This window comes from Oncorhynchus clarkii, chromosome 12, assembly GCF_045791955.1.
Source record: "Oncorhynchus clarkii lewisi isolate Uvic-CL-2024 chromosome 12, UVic_Ocla_1.0, whole genome shotgun sequence".
Taxonomy (NCBI): Eukaryota; Metazoa; Chordata; class Actinopteri; order Salmoniformes; family Salmonidae; genus Oncorhynchus; species Oncorhynchus clarkii.
The window spans coordinates 90,693,778-90,713,753 of NC_092158.1; the positions used below are offsets into that span (position 1 = coordinate 90,693,778).

The window sequence follows — 19,976 nt, forward strand, 5'->3', positions numbered from 1 at the left end:
CTCCTCTCTCTCCCCCAGGTCAACCACAGCGATGTGACTGTCGTTGCGTTCTTCATCATGCCTGCGCGGACCAACAACTTCAACGTGGAGACGCTGAAAGGCCAAGCAGTCAGGAAGCAGCTCTGGTAATGACAACGCCACCATGGCTGTTTCCTGCCACAGAGGGAGACACTTGCATGTGAGAAAATAAGAAAACGTATGTATTTCTAGTGACTAATAACTGGACTTTGTTTTGACATCCTCATGGCAGGGATACCGCTCAAACAGTGAAGGAACGCTTCGGAAAGAAACTATATGAATCACTGCTGGTGTAAGTGGACCTCTATGAATCACTGTCCTGTAAACCCATATCAATCACTGTCCTGTAAACCCATATGAATCACTGTCCTGTAAACCCATATGAATCACTGTCCTGTAAACCCATAAGAATCACTGCTGGTGTAAGTGGACCTCTATGAATCCCCATTTGTGCTGTTGAACTACCAGTACAACAACTGTATGAACCCATATGAATCACTGCCCTGTAAACCCATATGAATCACTGCCCTGTAAACCCATATGAATCACTGCCCCGTAAACCCATATGAATCACTGCCCCGTAAACCCATATGAATCACTGTCCTGTAAACCCATATCAAATGTATTTATATAGCCCTTCTTAATCAGCTGATATCTCAAAGTGCTGTACAGAAACCCAGCCTAAAACCCCAAATAGCAAGCAGAAACCCAGACAACTACTACACCTCAGGAGTAAATGTCAGTTGGCTTTTCATAGCCGATCATTGAGAGTATCTCTACCGCTCCTGCTGTCTCTAGAGAGTTGAAAACAGCAGGTCTGGGACAGGTAACACATCCGGTGAACAGGTCAGGGTTCTATAGCCGCAGGCAGAACAGTTGAAACTGGAGCAGCAGCACGGCCAGGTGGACTAGGGACAGCTAGGAGTGAATCACTGTCCTGTAAACCCATATGAATCACTGTCCTGTAAACCCATGTGAATCACTGTCCTGTAAACCCATGTGAATCACTGACCTGTAAACCCATGTGAATCACTGACCTGTAAACCCATATGAATCACTGTCCTGTAAACCATTATTACTGTAAGAGAGCTTATAGACGACAGTTTGTATGAATTACTTTGTGTTAGTTAAAGATTTTGATTTGATTTGATTAGTTAAAGAGAAGGGAAGCCCACACACATTTGATTCACGCTTATGTGTCTGCCTCTTGGCCTTCATCAGAGCTTTTGTGCTGGTTTGTATTTTACACCCTTAGTAAAATCTACCTTTGTGCTGCATTAGTGGGCAGTTGCCGGACGTGTCCAAGATGCTGAGTAAGGACGACTTCACCATGATGAAGCGTGCCATCTTTGCCACCCAGAGGCAGTGCCAGCCTCCCATCTGTACCCACAACATGCTGGAGGACAGCAACGACCCCATCCTCACTTGCATTCGCCGCATCGGCCTGTTCAACAGCTCTGCCGACCGCGTCAAGGTAGATTGATTGATTCATTTAAATAATTAGATCATTAAAAGTATTAGGCAGCTCCAGCCGGAGACGACGTTACATAGACTATGTCAACAATCCTCCAGGATAAAAACACGAAGGCCAGAGGCTCATTGCCATTGTCCTCATTTGCTAGTGAGATGGCATGTGGGCTATACTGACACTTTACAAATACATAACCGTCACACTGTGCTCTGCTCTGGTCCCTCCCGTCACACAAATGTCATTCCTATAACACTATCCTGCTACTGATGCAAAGGCCAGTCTGGGCTAGAAACCATTGCTCAGCCCGCTGCAGAGCTGGGGGTCAAATGGGTTCAACTGCTTCAAAATAATTATTCTCTTCCTCTTCTTCTGCACTGATTGGAAGACTTGTAAAACTGGTGTAAATAATATGGTGGAAGTGCATCTCTTTCATCTGGTCAACTCTGTCCTCATCCCCTGCTTCATTTGTGTTTCCCATCATCCTTTTAGGTGATCTTCCACCCAGAGTTCCTGTCCTCCACCTCTCCCCTCCTGCCGATGGATTATGAAGAGTTTGTAAGAGGCTGCCATCTTGGAGTGTTCCCCTCTTACTATGAACCGTGGGGATATACACCAGGTAGACTCTTATAGATACTATGAACCACCAGGTAGACTCTTATAGATACTATGAACCACCAGGTAGACTCTTATAGATACTATGAACCACCAGGTAGACTCTTATAGATACTATGAACCACCAGGTAGACTCTTATAGATACTATGAACCACCAGGTAGACTCTTATAGATACTATGAACCACCAGGTAGACTCTTATAGATACTATGAACCACCAGGTAGACTCTTATAGATACTATGAACCACCAGGTAGACTCTTATAGATACTATGAACCACCAGGTAGACTCTTACAGATACTATGAACCACCAGGTAGACTCTTATAGACACTATGAACCATGGCGATATACACCAGGTAGACTCTTATAGATACTATGAGCCATGGAGATATACACCAAGTAGACTCTTATAGATACTATGAACCATGGAGATATACACCAGGTAGACTCTTATAGATACTATGAGCCATGGAGATAGACACCAGGTAGACTCTTATAGATACTATGAACCATGGAGATATGGTTGTCTTGTACATTGGCTGTATGGCATATACAAGTATATTTACTTCAATATCTCTCCCTCTCTCAGCTGAGTGTACAGTCATGGGGATCCCCTCAATCTCTACCAACCTCTCTGGGTTTGGCTGCTTCATGGAGGAACACATAGCTGATCCCTCAGCATACGGTGTGTTCAGAATGTGTCCAAGTCAAGGTTGTTAAGTGTCTTCCAAGGGGCTGATTAAACATTCTACATTTAGAGAAGTAATGGTCCCTGTATAATATGTTGTTTGGATGAGGCTTTTATCCAAAGAGACAGTCATTCATGTTACGTTGTACATATGGGGTGGTTCCAGTGGGAATTGAACCCACAACCTTTGGCATTACAAACACTGCTCTCTACCAACTGATCTTCAGTAGATTTGACTAATGCTGTTGTCCTCTACCTCAGGAATCTACATCCTTGATCGACGGTACAGAGGGGTTGATGAGTCATGTAACCAGCTCACGTCGTACCTGTTCCAGTTCTGTCAGCAGAGCCGGCGAGCCAGGATCATCCAGCGGAACCGCACAGAGCGCCTGAGTGACCTTCTGGACTGGAGATACCTGGGCAGGGTGAGAACTTTCACCTTTACCAAGAGAAGAAATGTCAACCGTTCTACTAATAACTATCATCTCTCCTCTCTCCTTCAGTATTACATATCAGCTCGTCACATGGCCCTGGCTAAAGCCTTCCCAGATACCTACTTCTACCAACCTCATGACTCTGACACTGTAAGTCTGTCTCTGTCTGTCTGGAGAGGAGATGCTGTTTCCTCCTTTTGGGTAACAATGGGTACTTAATAATTCTACACCATTGGAAACCACCTAGTACCTAATGGTGCCCGGGGGAGATGAGTAAAACATGTTCTTATTCACTCAGTAGGAATCTGCTGTAGTGGACCTTTGTAGTTGGACTCTTCTTGTTTTATAACAGGGGTGTTTACTCAATTACCTGGAGGGCTGGGGGTTATAACAGGGGTGTTTACTCAATTACCTGGAGGGCTGGGGGTTATAACAGGGGTGTTTACTCAATTACCTGGAGGGCTGGGGGTTATAACAGGGGTGTTTACTCAATTACCTGGAGGGCTGGGGGTTATAACAGGGGTGTTTACTCAATTACCTGGAGGGCTGAGGGTTATAACAGGGGTGTTTACTCAATTACCTGGAGGGCTGAGGGTTATAACAGGTGTGTTTACTCAATTACCTGGAGGGCTGAGGGTTATAACAGGTGTGTTTACTCAATTACCTGGAGGGCTGGGGGTTATAACAGGGGTGTTTACTCAATTACCTGGAGGGCTGAGGGTTATAACAGGGGTGTTTACTCAATTACCTGGAGGGCTGAGGGTTATAACAGGTGTGTTTACTCAATTACCTGCAGGGCTGAGGGTTATAACAGGGGTGTTTACTCAATTACCTGGAGGGCTGGGGGTTATAACAGGGGTGTTTACACAATTACCTGGAGGGCTGAGGGTTATAACAGGGGTGTTTACCCAATTACCTGGAGGGTTATAACAGGGGTGTTTACTCAATTACCTGGAGGGCTGAGGGTTATAACAGGGGTGTTTACTCAATTACCTGGAGGGCTGGGGTTTATAACAGGGCTGTTTACTCAATTACCTGGAGGGCTGGGGATTATAACAGGGGTGTTTACTCAATTACCTGGAGGGCTGAGGGTTATAACAGGGGTGTTTACTCAATTACCTGGAGGGCTGAGGGTTATAACAGGGGTGTTTACTCAATTACCTGGAGGGCTGGGGATTATAACAGGGGTGTTTACTCAATTACCTGGAAGGCTGGGGGTTATAACAGGGGTGTTTACTCAATTACCTGGAGGGCTGGGGGTTATAACAGGGGTGTTTACTCAATTACCTGGAAGGCTGAGGGTTATAACAGGGGTGTTTACTCAATTACCTGGAGGGCTGAGGGTTATAACAGGTGTGTTTACTCAATTACCTGGAGGGCTGAGGGTTATAACAGGTGTGTTTACTCAATTACCTGGAGGGCTGGGGGTTATAACAGGGGTGTTTACTCAATTACCTGGAGGGCTGAGGGTTATAACAGGGGTGTTTACTCAATTACCTGGAGGGCTGAGGGTTATAACAGGTGTGTTTACTCAATTACCTGCAGGGCTGAGGGTTATAACAGGGGTGTTTACTCAATTACCTGGAGGGCTGGGGGTTATAACAGGGGTGTTTACACAATTACCTGGAGGGCTGAGGGTTATAACAGGGGTGTTTACCCAATTACCTGGAGGGTTATAACAGGGGTGTTTACTCAATTACCTGGAGGGCTGAGGGTTATAACAGGGGTGTTTACTCAATTACCTGGAGGGCTGGGGTTTATAACAGGGCTGTTTACTCAATTACCTGGGGGGCTGGGGGTTATAACAGGGGTGTTTACTCAATTACCTGGAGGGATGAGGGTTATAACAGGGGTGTTTACTCAATTACCTGGAGGGCTGAGGGTTATAACAGGGGTGTTTACTCAATTACCCGGAGGGCTGAGGGTTATAACAGGGGTGTTTATTCAATTACCTGGAGGGCTGAGGGTTATAACAGGGGTGTTTACTCAATTACCTGGAGGGCTGAGGGTTATAACAGGGGTGTTTACTCAATTACCTGGAGGGCTGAGGGTTATAACAGGGGTGTTTATTCAATTACCTGGAGGGCTGAGGGTTATAACAGGGGTGTTTACTCAATTACCTGGAGGGCTGAGGGTTATAACAGGGGTGTTTATTCAATTACCTGGAGGGCTGAGGGTTATAACAGGGGTGTTTACTCAATTACCTGGAGGGCTGAGGGTTATAACAGGGGTGTTTATTCAATTACCTGGAGGGCTGAGGGTTATAACAGGGGTGTTTATTCAATTACCTGGAGGGCTGGGGGTTATAACAGGGGTGTTTACTCAATTACCTGGAGGGCTGAGGGTTATAACAGGGGTGTTTACTCAATTACCTGGAGGGCTGGGGGTTATAACAGGGGTGTTTACTCAATTACCTGGAGGGCTGGGGGTTATAACAGGGGCGTTTACACAATTACCTGGAGGGCTGAGGGTTATAACAGGGGCGTTTACTCAATTACCTGGAGGGCTGAGGGTTATAACAGGGGCGTTTACCCAATTACCTGGAGGGCTGGGGGTTATAACAGGGGTGTCTACACAATTACCTGGAGGGCTGAGGGTTATAACAGGGGTGTTTACTCAATTACCTGGAGGGCTGGGGGTTATAACAGGGGTGTTTACTCAATTACCTGGAGGGCTGGGGGTTATAACAGGGGTGTTTACACAATTACCTGGAGGGCTGGGGGTTATAACAGGGGTGTTTACTCAATTACCTGGAGGGCTGGGGGTTATAACAGGGGTGTTTACTCAATTACCTGGAGGGCTGGGGGTTATAACAGGGGTGTTTACTCAATTACCTGGAGGGCTGGGGGTTATAACAGGGGTGTTTACTCAATTACCTGGAGGGCTGGGGGTTATAACAGGGGTGTTTACACAATTACCTGGAGGGCTGGGGGTTATAACAGGGGTGTTTACTCAATTACCTGGAGGGCTGGGGGTTATAACAGGGGTGTTTACTCAATTACCTGGAGGGCTGGGGGTTATAACAGGGGTTTTTACTAAATTACCTGGAGGGCTGGGGGTTATAACAGGGGTGTTTACTCAATTACCTGGAGGGCTGGGGGTTATAACAGGGGTGTTTACTCAATTACCTGGAGGGCTGGGGGTTATAACAGGGGTGTTTACACAATTACCTAGAGGGCTGGGGGTTATAACAGGGGTGTTTACTCAATTACCTGGAGGGCTGGGGGTTATAACAGGGGTGTTTACTCAATTACCTGGAGGGCTGGGGGTTATAACAGGGGTGTTTACTCAATTACCTGGAGGGCTGGGGGTTATAACAGGGGTGTTTACTCAATTACCTGGAGGGCTGGGGATTATAACAGGGGTGTTTACTCAATTACCCGGAAGGCTGGGGGTTAGAACAGGGGTGTTTACTCAATTACCCGGAGGGCTGAGCGTTATAACAGGGGTGTTTACTCAATTACCTGGAGGGCTGAGGGTTATAACAGGGGTGTTTACACAATTACCCGGAGGGCTGAGGGTTATAACAGGGGTGTTTACACAATTACCTGGAGGGCTGGGGGTTATAACAGGGGTGTTTACTCAATTACCTGGAGGGCTGAGGGTTATAACAGGGGTGTTTACTCAATTACCTGGAGGGCTGAGGGTTATAACAGGGGTGTCTACTCAATTACCTGGAGGGCTGAGGGTTATAACAGGGGTTTTTACTCAATTACCCAGAGGGCTGAGGGTTATAACAGGGGTGTTTACTCAATTACCTGGAGGGCTGAGGGTCTGCAAGTTTTCCTTCCTCCCTTGTACTTTATCAATTAAGGTCATATTAATTAGGCACTCCCCTCACCTGGTTGTCTCTGTCCTCATTGGATACAATTTGAAAGGAACTAACAGCAGAAAGCAGACACGACCCTGATGGGATTGAGTTGGACACCCCTGGTTTATTTAATATGTGAAATAAGATATAAATCTGGATTAGTTAATTTTATGAGAAAGTGTCAGAGATTCAACATACTGCTATGCTACTCTGGCTGTGTTTAGACAGGCAGCCCAATTCTGATCTTTTTTAACTAATTGGTATTTTGGCCAATCAGATCTGAAATACATCTGACGTGATTGGTCAAAAGATCAATTGGTGAAAAACACGTCAGAATGTGTCTGCCTGTCTTAACACAGCCATGGTGTGTTGTCTGTGTCTTACCCTCTAAAACCCACCAACCTTTCTTTTCAGGCCCAAGGTTTCCGTTACCCTAGACCGGCCTCTGTGCCCCCATCTCCGTCTCTGTCGCGCCACTCCTCCCCCCGCCAAAGCGAGGCGGAAGAAGATGATGACCGCTATGATGAAGATGCAGAGGCAGAGAAAGACCGATTGAACATCCGCCAGCCCTTGACCCTGCCCAGTAAAAAGGGTCCCGCCTTGCCTTACACCCTGCCAGGTGCCAATGGAGAGAAGAACGGAGCCGCCGGCGTGAAAAACTGACTGTCTCACACACACAACATACACAAACGGACATATGCTGATACTCACTACACACACGTTACAAACACGGCACTCTTATCTTGACCGTCTCCACTTCCATAATATAGATCTGACAACTGCTGAAGAGATGAGCTCTTTACAGTGTGTTATTCATCCAGCAGCCGGAACGTCTTCCAAACCTACATGCAGCTCCGCCTCTGTGGGCATCCTGTACTGACATGGAGGAGGAGAGGGAAAGGATGGCTAGCCGGGTGATGTTTCCTTGAGTTAAAGAGCCCAGCTTTGAGATAACAAAGTGGGGTAACTTGGAGTATATAGGAGGGTTACCTCTGGTCAGTAATCTAGGTTACCTCTGGTCAGTAATCTAGGTTACCTCTGGTGATTAATCTAGGTTACCTCTGGTGATTAATCTAGGTTACCTCTGGTGATTAATCTAGGTTACCTCTGGTGATTAATCTAGGTTACCTCTGGTGATTAATCTAGGTTACCTCTGGTGATTAATCTAGGTTACCTCTGGTCATTAATCTAGGTTACCTCTGGTCCACAGGAGGCTGCTGAGGGAGGAACAGCTGGAATAATGGCTGAAACCATGTGTTTGATACCATTCCAGGTATTCTGCTCCAGCCATTACCACGAGCCCGTCCTCCCCAATTAAGGTGCCACCAACCTCCTGTGCTCTGGTCCTTAATCTAGGAATTTATGAAATCCTTGCCAGTGTTGACTAACATGAGTTGTAACTGAGGCTAAGATAACCATATAACCAGTGGTATCATCAGGATAAAAAAAAAACTAGGGCTAATTAGTCTTGCTAACAAGGGCAAAGGCATTGGCCCACTATGTCATAGTCACACAACCAACCCAACAGCAGCAATTTTCCTGTTCAGACACTGAAGCAGTAACAGCAACCTGTTTAAACAGCAGCAGCACTTTTCCTGTCACACTGTAGCAGTAACAGCAACCCAACCAGCAGCAGCACTTCCCTGGGCTAGGAAACCAATAAGCAACACATTTAGAGCTGGGCCCATAGAGTTAGACTAGATAGATGTACTGTATGTAGCCCGTTTTCTGCATGGACATTGCCATTGAGGGCTTCTACCACAGATACTAAGATGAGTCCTCTTTCTAACTCTATGGCTGAGCCTCAGAACGTCCTGCCGAAGAGCCTCCTGCTGAAACAGGCTCCCATTTGTTCATAGATTCAGACCTTTCTGTGGGCGTTGTCATCGTCTCTGGGCCTTGTACTGTATTAGAACCGGCATTACTGTGTGTAAAAACTGTTGATTGGTCACCTTTTATCCTTTCAGTCAGTGAGCCTGTGTTTGAGTGTTTTTCTTTGTGTGTGTGTGTGTGAATGTATTTGTGATGGAACACTGATTCTGCCTGCACTCTGAGGTTTAGGTAAATAGGTGGGGCTTCCGTCCTGAAAAGCTAGAGGTGTTTTTAGACAACAGACTATTAGAGAGGAGCGAAGGGAAAAGGTCACAGGTTTGGGTGGATCCTATTCCCAGCTGTGCACAGCCAGAAACCAAGATGAGGTGATCCAGATCCCACACTGCTGTGTCAGTTTGTTTGTTTGTTACAATCACACACCAGAGGAAGAGAAAATAAAGTATATTCTATGTATTAATGATGAAACACAGGACTCTTCTCTTTTGTTGGGGTTTCACTACAACAGGAAATACTGTGAGAGCTTGAAACTATAAGGTTCTATCTGCATGTTTTGTTATTGACATTTGGTTATTCCTTGTTCTGTACAATGTTCTCTACATGGAGTACTATATAACCCAATGTTAAGTTCAAAAGAATACAAGATAAGAATACATCATTCAAACCATTTAGGCTTCAGAACCTTATTTTTTGCAGATAGAACCTTCTAGTTTTAAGGTCACAATGGTGTGTGTGTGTGGTGTCAACATAAAGATCCTCATACATTACTGTTAACATGTATTACAGCTCAGTAGTGGATGTAACTGCATAAGAGCTGTAAAAGATGTGGGTTGTTGCTAGACGATTGCTAATGAATGTGGTGTCTGCCATCACCCTGAGAGAGTTGCTCATTTAACTTGTTACTTCACAAAGTCATGTTTTAATTTGTAGAGAAAAGGAGGGAAGTGCTGCTGGGATACAGTAGTAGGATGTTGTGTAGGATGAAGGTGCAACATTTGATTCCCCAGAATTGTAGATGCAGACTTGAAGGTTTTTGTCATCCTGATACAGTCACACCATATTATATGAACAAGCCCATCTTTGTCAATCCTGATACAGTCACACCATATTATATGAAGCAAGCCCATCTTTGTCAAGCCTGATAGTCACACCATTATATGAAGCAAGCCCATCTTTGTCAATCCTGATACAGTCACACCATATTATATGAAGCAAGCCGAACTTTGCTCACACATGATCAGTAACTACAGACACAGCCACTGCAGACTGTTCAGTACCGTAGTGTGTGTTTCAGTACCATAGTGTTGTGTAGTGTGTGTTTCAGTACCATAGTGTTGTGTAGTGTGTGTTTCAGTAGCATAGTGTTGTGTAGTGTGTGTTTCAGTACCATAATGTTGTGTAGTGTGTGTTTCAGTACTGTAATGTTGTGTAGTGTGTTTCAGTACCATAGTGTTGTGTAGTGTGTGTTTCAGTACCATAATGTTGTGTAGTGTGTGTTTCAGTACCATAGTGTTGTGTAGTGTGTGTTTCAGTACCATAATGTTGTGTAGTGTGTGTTTCAGTACTGTAATGTTGTGTAGTGTGTTTCAGTACCGTAGTGTGTTTCAGTACCGTAGTGTTGTGTAGTGTGTTTCAGTACCATAATGTTGTGTAGTGTGTTTCAGTACCGTAATGTTGTGTAGTGTGTTTGTTTCAGTACCATAGTGTTGTGTAGTGTGTGTTTCAGTACCATAGTGTTGTGTAGTGTGTGTTTCAGTACCGTAATGTTGTGTAGTGTGTGTTTCAGTACCATAGTGTTGTGTAGTGTGTGTTTCAGTACCGTAATGTTGTGTAGTGTGTGTTTCAGTACCGTAATGTTGTGTAGTGTGTGTTTCAGTACCGTAATGTTGTGTAGTGTGTGTTTCAGTACCATGGTGTTGTGAGTGTTTGGTTGGTAGAGGGAATTGTCTTCTGAAATCCCTCCCTCTTCAGCACAAGTAAACCCGGCCACCATGTCCCTTACACACTGAGAGAAGAAAAGGAGAGGATGGACCGTTAGAGAACACAACCCTTCATGTTCTCACACTGATTCATGCGAGAGACACACACACCCTTCTACAGCAGAACCCACCCAGTAAGCTGCTCCAGAAGGAGTTGTAGGTGGCACTCCCAGTTACAGCTCCAAGTTTGGCTGGGTTCCTCCTCACTGTATGCACTGTGAAGCCATTGGCACCAGTAACCTCCACCTCCACCACATGGTAATCACTTAGTCTAGGAGAGGGAGAGAAGTCATTGGCACCAGTAACCTCCACCTCCACCACATGGCAATCACTTAGTCTAGGAGAGGGAGAGAAGCCATTGGCACCAGTAACCTCCACCACATGGTAATCACTTAGTCTAGGAGAGGGAGAGAAGTCATTGGCCCCAGTAACCTCCACCACATGGTAATCACTTAGTCCAGGAGAGGGAGAGAAGTCATTGGCACCAGTAACCTCCACCACATGGTAATCACTTAGTCTAGGAGAGGGAGAGAAGCAATTGGAACCAGTAACCTCCACCACATGGTAATCACTTAGTCTAGGAGAGGGAGAGAAGCCATTGGCACCAGTAACCTCCACCTCCACCACATGGTAATTACTTAGTCTAGGAGAGGGAGAGAAGCCATTGGCACCAGTAACCTCCACCACATGGTAATCACTTAGTCTAGGAGAGGGAGAGAAGCCATTGGCACCAGTAACCTCCACCTCCACATCAGGGTAATCACTTAGTCTAAGAGAGGGAGAGAAGCCATTGGCACCAGTAACCTCCACATCAGGGTAATCACTTAGTTTAGGAGAGAGAGAGAAGCCATTGGCACCAGTAACCTCCACCTCCACCACATGGTAATCACTTAGTCTAGGAGAGGGAGAGAAGCCATTGGCCCCAGTAACCTCCACCACATGGTAATCACTTAGTCTAGGAGAGGGAGAGAAGCCTTTGGAACCAGTAACCTCCACCACATGGTAATCACTTAGTCTAGGAGAGAGAGAAGCCATTGGCACCAGTAACCTCCACCTCCACCACATGGTAATCACTTAGTCTAGGAGAGAGAGAAGCCATTGGCACCAGTAACCTCCACCTCCACCACATGGTAATCACTTAGTCTAGGAGATGGAGAGAAGCTGTTGGCACCAGTAACCTCCACCACATGGTAATCACTTAGTCTAGGAGATGGAGAGAAGCCATTGGCACCAGTGACCTCCACCACATGGTAATTAGTGAATTAAGTTCTTGCACAGCTGTGCTTCAGAGAGTGGGGGTTCCTTAATTGAAATATATTTTGTAACACTATGGGCAGAACAAGCCCACCTCCTTGCTTGTTCTGCCCATAGTGTTACAGTGATTCCCATTGTAAAAGAGCACTCTGAATCTTGGGTTATTTATGAAGCTTTGCATACGCCGTATCCGACACAATCTCCCCCTGGACGCCAGCGAAACCCAGGGTCCCCGCTGCGATGGCCGCTGCCGCCATGGTGTTGACGTTGTTAGGGGCGACGGGACAGAGCTCTGCCACGGAGCCACGGAATAAGACCCGCCTCCCCTCATCCTCTGTCCAATCAGACAGCACGTCTCCTGTCAGACGGAAACATGACGGGTGCTTGGACATCCGGATGAACAGTGCCTTCAAGCGAACAACGAGAGGAGGGGCGTGAGATTAGTAAAGAAAGAGGAGAGGAACAGAGGCAGAGGAGGGATTTAGAAAACGTGTGTTTTGTACATCAGTAATACAACAGAAACTCTAAGATTTAAAGGGAATAGAGAGCAATAGTAAGTCTTTTTGTAGGAACTAACTCCACCATGGTTCGTTGGACAACGTCTATGGGGAAATGAATGGCGTTTTTGTAGGGATTCTGGGAAAATGCAGAAAATAAGGTCTATGTAACAGCATTCTGTCCACTACAACCATTATGTCCAGTAAACCATTATGTCCACTACAACCATTCTGTCCAGTACAACTATTCTGCATGCTCTATGTAACAGCATTCTGTCCACTACAACCATTCTGTATGCTCTATGTAACAGCATTCTGTCCAGTACAACCATTCTGTCCAGTAAACCATTCTGTCCAGTACAACCATTCTGTGCAGTACAACCATTCTGTATGCTCTATGTAACAGCATTCTGTCCACTACAACCATTCTGTATGCTCTATGCAACAGCATTCTGTCCAGTACAACCATTCTGTCCACTACAACCATTCTGTCCACTACAACCATTCTGCATGCTCTATGTAACAGCATTCTGTCCAGTACAACCATTCTGTCTAGTACAACCATTCTGTCCAGTACAACCATTCTGTCCAGTACAACCATTCTGTATGCTCTATGTAACAGCATTCTGTATGCTCTATGTAACAGCATTCTGTATGCTCTATGTAACAGCATTCTGTCCAGTATAACCATTCTGTATGCTCTATGTAACAGCATTCTGTCCAGTACAACCATTCTGCATGCTCTATGTAACAGCATTCTGTCCAGTATAACCATTCTGTATGCTCTATGTAACAGCATTCTGTCCAGTACAACCATTCTGTCCAGTAAACCATTCTGTCCAGTACAACCATTCTGTCCAGTACAACCATTCTGTATGCTCTATGTAACAGCATTCTGTCCACTACAACCATTCTGCATGCTCTATGTAACAGCATTCTGTCCACTACAACCATTCTGTATGCTCTATGTAACAGCATTCTGTCCAGTAAACCATTATGTCCAGTACAACCATTCTGTCCAGTACAACCATTCTGTATGCTCTATGTAACAGCATTCTGTCCACTACAACAATTCTGCATGCTCTATGCAACAGCATTCTGTCCAGTACAACCATTCTGTCCAGTAAATCATTCTGTCCAGTACAACCATTCTGTCTAGTACAACCATTCTGTATGCTCTATGTAACAGCATTCTGTCCACTACAACCATTCTGTATGCTCTATGCAACAGCATTCTGTCCAGTACAACCATTCTGTCCACTACAACCATTCTGTCCACTACAACCATTCTGCATGCTCTATGTAACAGCATTCTGTCCAGTACAACCATTCTGTCTAGTACAACCATTCTGTCCAGTACAACCATTCTGTCCAGTACAACCATTCTGTATGCTCTATGTAACAGCATTCTGTCCAGTATAACCATTCTGTATGCTCTATGTAACAGCATTCTGTCCAGTACAACCATTCTGCATGCTCTATGTAACAGCATTCTGTCCAGTATAACCATTCTGTATGCTCTATGTAACAGCATGCTGTCCAGTATAACCATTCTGTATGCTCTATGTAACAGCATTCTGTCCAGTACAACCATTCTGCATGCTCTATGTAACAGCATTCTGTCCAGTACAACCATTCTGTATGCTCTATGTAACAGCATTCTGTCTAGTACAATCATTCTGTCCAGTACAACCATTCTGCATGCTCTATGTAACAGCATTCTGTCCAGTACAACCATTCTGTATGCTCTATGTAACAGCATTCTGTCTAGTACAACCATTCTGTCCAGTATAACCATTCTGTATGTAACAGCATTCTGTTCAGTATTACCATTATGTATGTAACAGCATTCTGTCCAGTACAACCATTCTGCATGCTCTATGTAACAGCATTCTGTCCAGTACAACCATTCTGCATGCTCTATGTAACAGCATTCTGTCTAGTACAACCATTCTGTATGTAACAGCATTCTGTCCAGTATAACCATTCTGTATGCTCTACTCTGACATATCAGAAGATTCGAAATAGAGAACAATGGCCTTCTTCACCTTTAATAACAATCTGAATTGAATCTCATATTGATGAGGTCTACACATTCTCTTATACTAACTCTTATATATTAACTTAACTATCTACATAACGTAACCAACTTAACTATTAACTATGCTATCCCTTATAAATGAACATATTGTATTTGTTAAGTCCTCTTTCCTCCTCCCTCCTTCCCGGCACCTTTAAAGATCCACTATCATTGAGTCTCAGGATATCCTGGCCTCCCCACAATGCACCACTGGGGATATATAGGGTCCTCCCATGATGCTCTGCAGCCTGGCGCAGTTCCTGGTTCAGCTGTGGGTCTGAGAGGGCTGAAGGAGAGCCCACCTAAAACAGAGGCAGACAGAGAGAGAGAGAGAGAGAGAGGGAGGGAGGGTGTAGTAGTTACTTCATTTCTGGTGCACAGGGTAACAAATGACTTTAAAAGAAGAAATTAGACCACAATCTTTTCAAGGACTACCTCCGTACTGTAACTTGACGTGTTTCAGATTGGTGTGTGAGGGAAATCCTCCTTTTATCCTGTTGTCATTAGCATATACTGTTAGCATTTATTTATATAGGCATGTTATGCCAGGTGTTTTGCCAGGTTATCCATGCTAGCTAAAGAATGTTCAATAAGAGATAATGCTCTAAAGTGTTCATTTAGATGTTTTTAGAAACAGAGAGAGATCTTACAAGAAAATGGAAACAGAGAGAGAGATCTTACAAGAAAATGGAAACAGAGAGAGGGATCTTACTAGAAAATAGAAACTAGAAAATAGAGAGAGAGAGAGAGGGATCTAACTAGAAAATAGAAACAGAGAGAGAGAGATCTTACCAGAAAATGGGCCTTAGAGAGGAATTGGACTCCAAAGTCTTTTACAATTTTGGGATGACACACCTCCACAATCACATCAGCACCCCTAGAACACAGACACACACGTTACTTGTGCACATGACATAACACACATTACAGTGTGTGTGTGTGACGTGGCTCTCTACCTGTCTGTAAAGTCTGGGAGGTTGTGTAGAATGAGCTCCTCAGCCACTGATTCCCTGAGTTTGTCAGTGTTTCTGTTCCACACAAAGACCAGTGTCAGGCCCACCTGGGCCCCTTCTCTCTGGAGCCGCTCCACAAGGTACTGCCCTGAAAGTTCAACACGTTCACCTTGAATGGGCAGTGTTTACACAGGCAGAACAATTCTGATATGTTGTCCTCTTACTGGCAAAGAGCTGATCTGATTGGTCAAAAGACCAATTGTTGAAAGGAATATCAGAATTGGGCTGCCTGTGTAATCACAGGATGTTTGGTGGCACCTTAATCGGGGAGAACAGTCTTGTGGTAATGACTTGAGCGATATTAGTGGATTGGTAACAAGCATATAAAACATGGTTTCCATGGTTTCCAGGTGTTCGATGCCATTCCGTTTGCTCCGTTCTGGCCATTATTATGTGGTATCGAGTACTACATACAGTAGTAGGCAATACAAACTGAAAACCATGAATACAACAAAAGGCCTATCATAAATATACAATCAACATTATGAATACCAGTAGGTACAGATGTAGGATCTAAATTTGATCACCCTGTTGCAGGACAACTTGTAGTGTATTTCAGTTTTAAAAAGTCTTCTGAAGTTTGTAATTTCCACCCTGAAATTTCAGACTTGATTTTCCCTAACAAAAAAATGTCCTTTAATAATAATACACATAATAATCCACATTTCCTGTTGCTGCAGGATTATTTTCCTGCTGTAGCAAACTGGCTCAAATTAAGATCCTACATCTGTAGATAAAAGGTCAAACAGAACATGAACCTGGTGAACTCTCCGCCCAATCAGTACATTAGTTGATCAATGAACAATCAGACAGAGAAGAAACCCAGCAGTACTTAGGCCCTCGAGGGCCTGTAAATGAATGACCCTGTTGTAAAGTGGTATGATTTAGGAAGATGGGACCTACTGACACAGACTGACCACAGCAATCAACCCAGGGACTGCAGCTGAAAATTAGCCGGCTGGCACTTTTATAGTAATGTTGATGAATGTGCATCTTCCCTGTAAAACTACATTTAATAAATGAATCCATTCCACAGTGAGAACATATGAGATGTGGTGAGGAGGGAGGAAGAGAGGAGGAATACACCACTGACCTAAATGTCCATATCCCACAACTCCAATTCTCATCACTGGCAACATGTCAGTCATGGTTCCTGGTGAGAAAGAAGACAAGAGAAGACAAGTATATGAGTTGATAATTCCCACTGACAGTGGAGCTCTCCTTCTCTCATGACCTCACACCTCCCTCCACCCACCTCCCCATGACCTCACACCTCCCTCCACCCACCTCCCCATGACCTCACACCTCACTCCACCCACCTCCCCATGACCTCACAACTCACTCCACCCACCTCCCAATGACCTCACACCTCACTCCACCCACCTCCCCATGACCTCACACCTCACTCCACCCACCTCCCCATGATCTCACACCTCACCCCACCCACCTCCCCATGACGTCACACCTCACACCACCCACCTCCCCATGGTGCCAGAGAGACTGGCTCTCTCCTTCTCTCATGATCTCACACCTCACTCCACCCAACTCCCCATGGTGCCAGAGAGACTGGCTCTCTCCTTCCCTCATGATCTCACACCTCACTCCACCCAACTCCCCATGGTGCCAGAGAGACTGGCTCTCTCCTTCCCTCATGATCTCACACCTCACTCCACCCAACTCCCCATGGTGCCAGAGAGACTGGCTCTCTCCTTCCCTCATGATCTCACACCTCACTCCACCCACCTCCCCATGGTGCCAGAGAGACTGGCTCTCTCCTTCCCTCATGATCTCACACCTCACTCCACCCACCTCCCCATGGTGCCAGAGAGACTTGCTCTCTCCTTCTCTCATGACCTCACACCTCACACCACCTACCTCCCCATGACCTCACACCTCACCCCACCCACCTCCCCATGACCTCACACCTCACACCACCCACTTCCCCATGGTGCCAGAGAGACTGGCTCTCTCCTTCTCTCATGACCTCACACCTCACACCACCCACCTCCCCATGGTGCCAGAGAGACTGGCCCTCTCCTTCTCTCATGACCTCACACCACCCACCTCCCCATGGTGCCAGAGAGACTGGCTCTCTCCTTCTCTCATGACCTCACACCTCACACCACCCACCTCCCCATGGTGCCAGAGAGACTGGCCCTCTCCTTCTCTCATGACCTCACACCACCCACCTCCCCATGGTGCCAGAGAGACTGGCTCTCTCCTTCTCTCATGACCTCACACCTCACACCACCCACCTCCCCATGGTGCCAGAGAGACTGGCCCTCTCCTTCTCTTCTTAGTACCTAGACCCTATCTACTCTCTCTCTCTCTCTCTCAGCTCTTCATCTTTTCAAGGCCTTCTCTTAGTACCTAGACCCTATCTACTCTCTCTCTCTCAGCTCTTCATCTTTTCAAGGCCTTCTCTTAGTACCTAGACCCTATCTACTCTCTCTCTCTCTCTCTCTCTCTCTCTCAGCTCTTCATCTTTTCAAGGCCTTCTCTTAGTACCTAGACCCTATCTACTCTCTCTCTCTCTCTCTCTCTCTCTCCCTCTCTCTCTCACTCTCAGCTCTTCATCTTTTCAAGGCCTTCTCTTAGTACCTAGACCCTATCTACTCTCTCTCTCTCTCTCTCTCTCTCTCTCTCTCTCTCTCTCAGCTCTTCATCTTTTCAAGGCCTTCTCTTAGTACCTAGACCCTATCTACTCTCTCTCTCTCTCTCTCTCTCTCTCTCTCTCTCTCTCTCTCTCTCTCTCTCTCTCTCTCAGCTCTTCATCTTTTCAAGGCCTTCTCTTAGTACCTAGACCCTATCTACTCTCTCTCTCTCTCTCTCTCTCTCTCCCTCTCTCTCTCTCTCACTCTCTCTCTCTCAGCTCTTCATCTTTTCAAGGCCTTCTCTTAGTACCTAGACCCTATCTACTCTCTCTCTCTCTCTCTCTCTCTCTCTCTCTCAGATCTTCATCTTTTCAAGGCCTTCTCTTAGTACCTAGACCCTATCTACTCTCGCTCTCTCTCTCAGCTCTTCATCTTTTCAAGGCCTTCTCTTAGTACCTAGACCCTATCTACTCTCTCTCTCTCTCAGCTCTTCATCTTTTCAAGGCCTTCTCTTAGTACCTAGACCCTATCTACTCTCTCTCTCTCTCTCTCTCTCAGCTCTTCATCTTTTCAAGGCCTTCTCTTAGTACCTAGACCCTATCTATCTACTCTGGTGGTCCTCAAAACTCTCCTTTTAACAACGTTCACTGCTACTCACCGGTGAATTCCTCTCCCTGCTCTCTTTCTCTCTTTCTCTCCAAACCTTCTCCTTCGCAATCTACATTCCAACTGACACCCCTTCTCAGAGGATTGTGGGAAAGGTAGGGGTCAAAGTCCGACTCTGAGAGAATATGTTAATTATTAGTCCCTGTATCAGTGAAATTGTTGTGGGTTTTGTTTTTGAACCCACACATTTTCACAAAGTTTAGCAGCCGTGAAAGGAAGAGCTGGCAGTGAAAGGAAACTACCTGAACAAGTCATAGATTATGGACAAACCGAATGATAACTATACTGCCGTTATCTGACTGATAATATATTTGATGGATTTTATCTATATTTTGATCAACACAATTTCTGTTGGTCTTGTAATGGACACAGCAAAGTCTATGAGCTGCGCCACACACGGAAGTGATTACAGCTGAATGTGGGACAATGTAATGTACACAGTACAATGTACACAGTAGCCTAAGTCACATGCTGCCTCCAGTGGCAACACAGTCGTAGAAGCATCAAAGGAATACCATTACAACATTGTCTGTGTGTGACGTCATACCGGCATCCTGCTAGTTAATGACCTATTCTGCCCTTAGATCACCTGACCCGACAGGCTAGTTGACCCTCTTGGTGGTAGGGTTCTGGGTTCACTACAGGTTCACTATTGTTCATAGAACTAGGGTTAGAACCCTTAGTGTTGGTATGACTGAATGTATCTACTGCCACTGTGTGGACAAACTAAGTACTGCTGGTGACTGTTGCATACAGTGGTGGATAGACACACTTTAAGTAGAGTGAGTCGCTCTATTCCCCAAAATGTATCACATACCAACTAATACTTGTCTTTATTTACAACCTTGAGGCAGGAAATGATGAGAAGAATGGTTTTGATGAGATGCTGATAGAGATTGTATATTGTACGGGGATTGTTGTAAGGACTGTCCCCAAGGTAATAGCCATGCTATCTGACATTGGCTACTGACACAAGTCCATATTCTGCATGTCAGAGGGACATATTTGTAGCCTGGTCCCAGATCTGT

The 19,976-nt window shown here is 45.4% G+C and overlaps 2 protein-coding genes across 6 annotated transcripts in view; one reads left to right on the forward strand and one right to left on the reverse strand.

The window, feature by feature from the left end:
* The window catches only part of LOC139421609 (glycogen [starch] synthase, muscle-like), a 29,331-nt gene extending 19,998 nt beyond the window's left edge, over positions 1–9,333 (forward strand). The window contains exons 9-17 of one of the 5 annotated variants that reach the window (XR_011635657.1): positions 19–125; positions 251–310; positions 1,300–1,492; positions 1,979–2,105; positions 2,692–2,787; positions 3,052–3,215; positions 3,294–3,374; positions 7,450–8,066; positions 8,205–9,333. Coding sequence is in view for 1 of the 5 variants with exons in the window: in XM_071172668.1 (XP_071028769.1) it covers positions 19–125; positions 251–310; positions 1,300–1,492; positions 1,979–2,105; positions 2,692–2,787; positions 3,052–3,215; positions 3,294–3,374; positions 7,450–7,698 (1,077 nt within the window). In the remaining 4 variants the exon portion in view is untranslated. Of the gene's footprint in view, positions 1–18; positions 126–250; positions 311–1,299; positions 1,493–1,978; positions 2,106–2,691; positions 2,788–3,051; positions 3,216–3,293; positions 3,375–7,449 lie in introns of all 5 variants that reach the window. The other 4 variants (XR_011635655.1, XR_011635656.1, XR_011635654.1 and 1 more) reach the window with 4 other exon arrangements.
* Positions 9,334–10,574: 1,241 nt separating this feature from the next.
* Positions 10,575–19,030, reverse strand: LOC139421624 (aspartate dehydrogenase domain-containing protein-like). The gene is made up of 8 exons (XM_071172689.1): positions 18,941–19,030; positions 16,782–16,841; positions 15,632–15,776; positions 15,468–15,552; positions 14,828–14,977; positions 12,282–12,505; positions 10,976–11,115; positions 10,575–10,870 (listed from the first exon to the last, which is right to left on the reverse strand). Exons 2-8 carry the CDS (start codon positions 16,834–16,836, stop codon positions 10,833–10,835), a joined length of 837 nt encoding a protein of 278 aa, XP_071028790.1. The 5' UTR covers positions 16,837–16,841; positions 18,941–19,030; the 3' UTR covers positions 10,575–10,832.
* Positions 19,031–19,976: the final 946 nt, after the last annotated feature.

What these genes read in the sequence shown, in the direction of transcription:
- LOC139421624 (XM_071172689.1), bottom strand. Translation starts at nt 16,836, where the DNA reads ATGACTGACATGTTGCCAGTGATGAGAATTGGAGTTGTGGGATATGGA. An exon ending in CTCCCAGACTTTACAGACAG is followed by an intron (nt 15,553 to 15,631) that starts GTAGAGAGCCAC and finishes TCTGTGTTCTAG; the next exon opens with GGGTGCTGATGTGATTGTGG. An exon ending in ATGATAGTGGATCTTTAAAG is followed by an intron (nt 12,506 to 14,827) that starts GTGCCGGGAAGG and finishes GTTCGCTTGAAG; the next exon opens with GCACTGTTCATCCGGATGTC.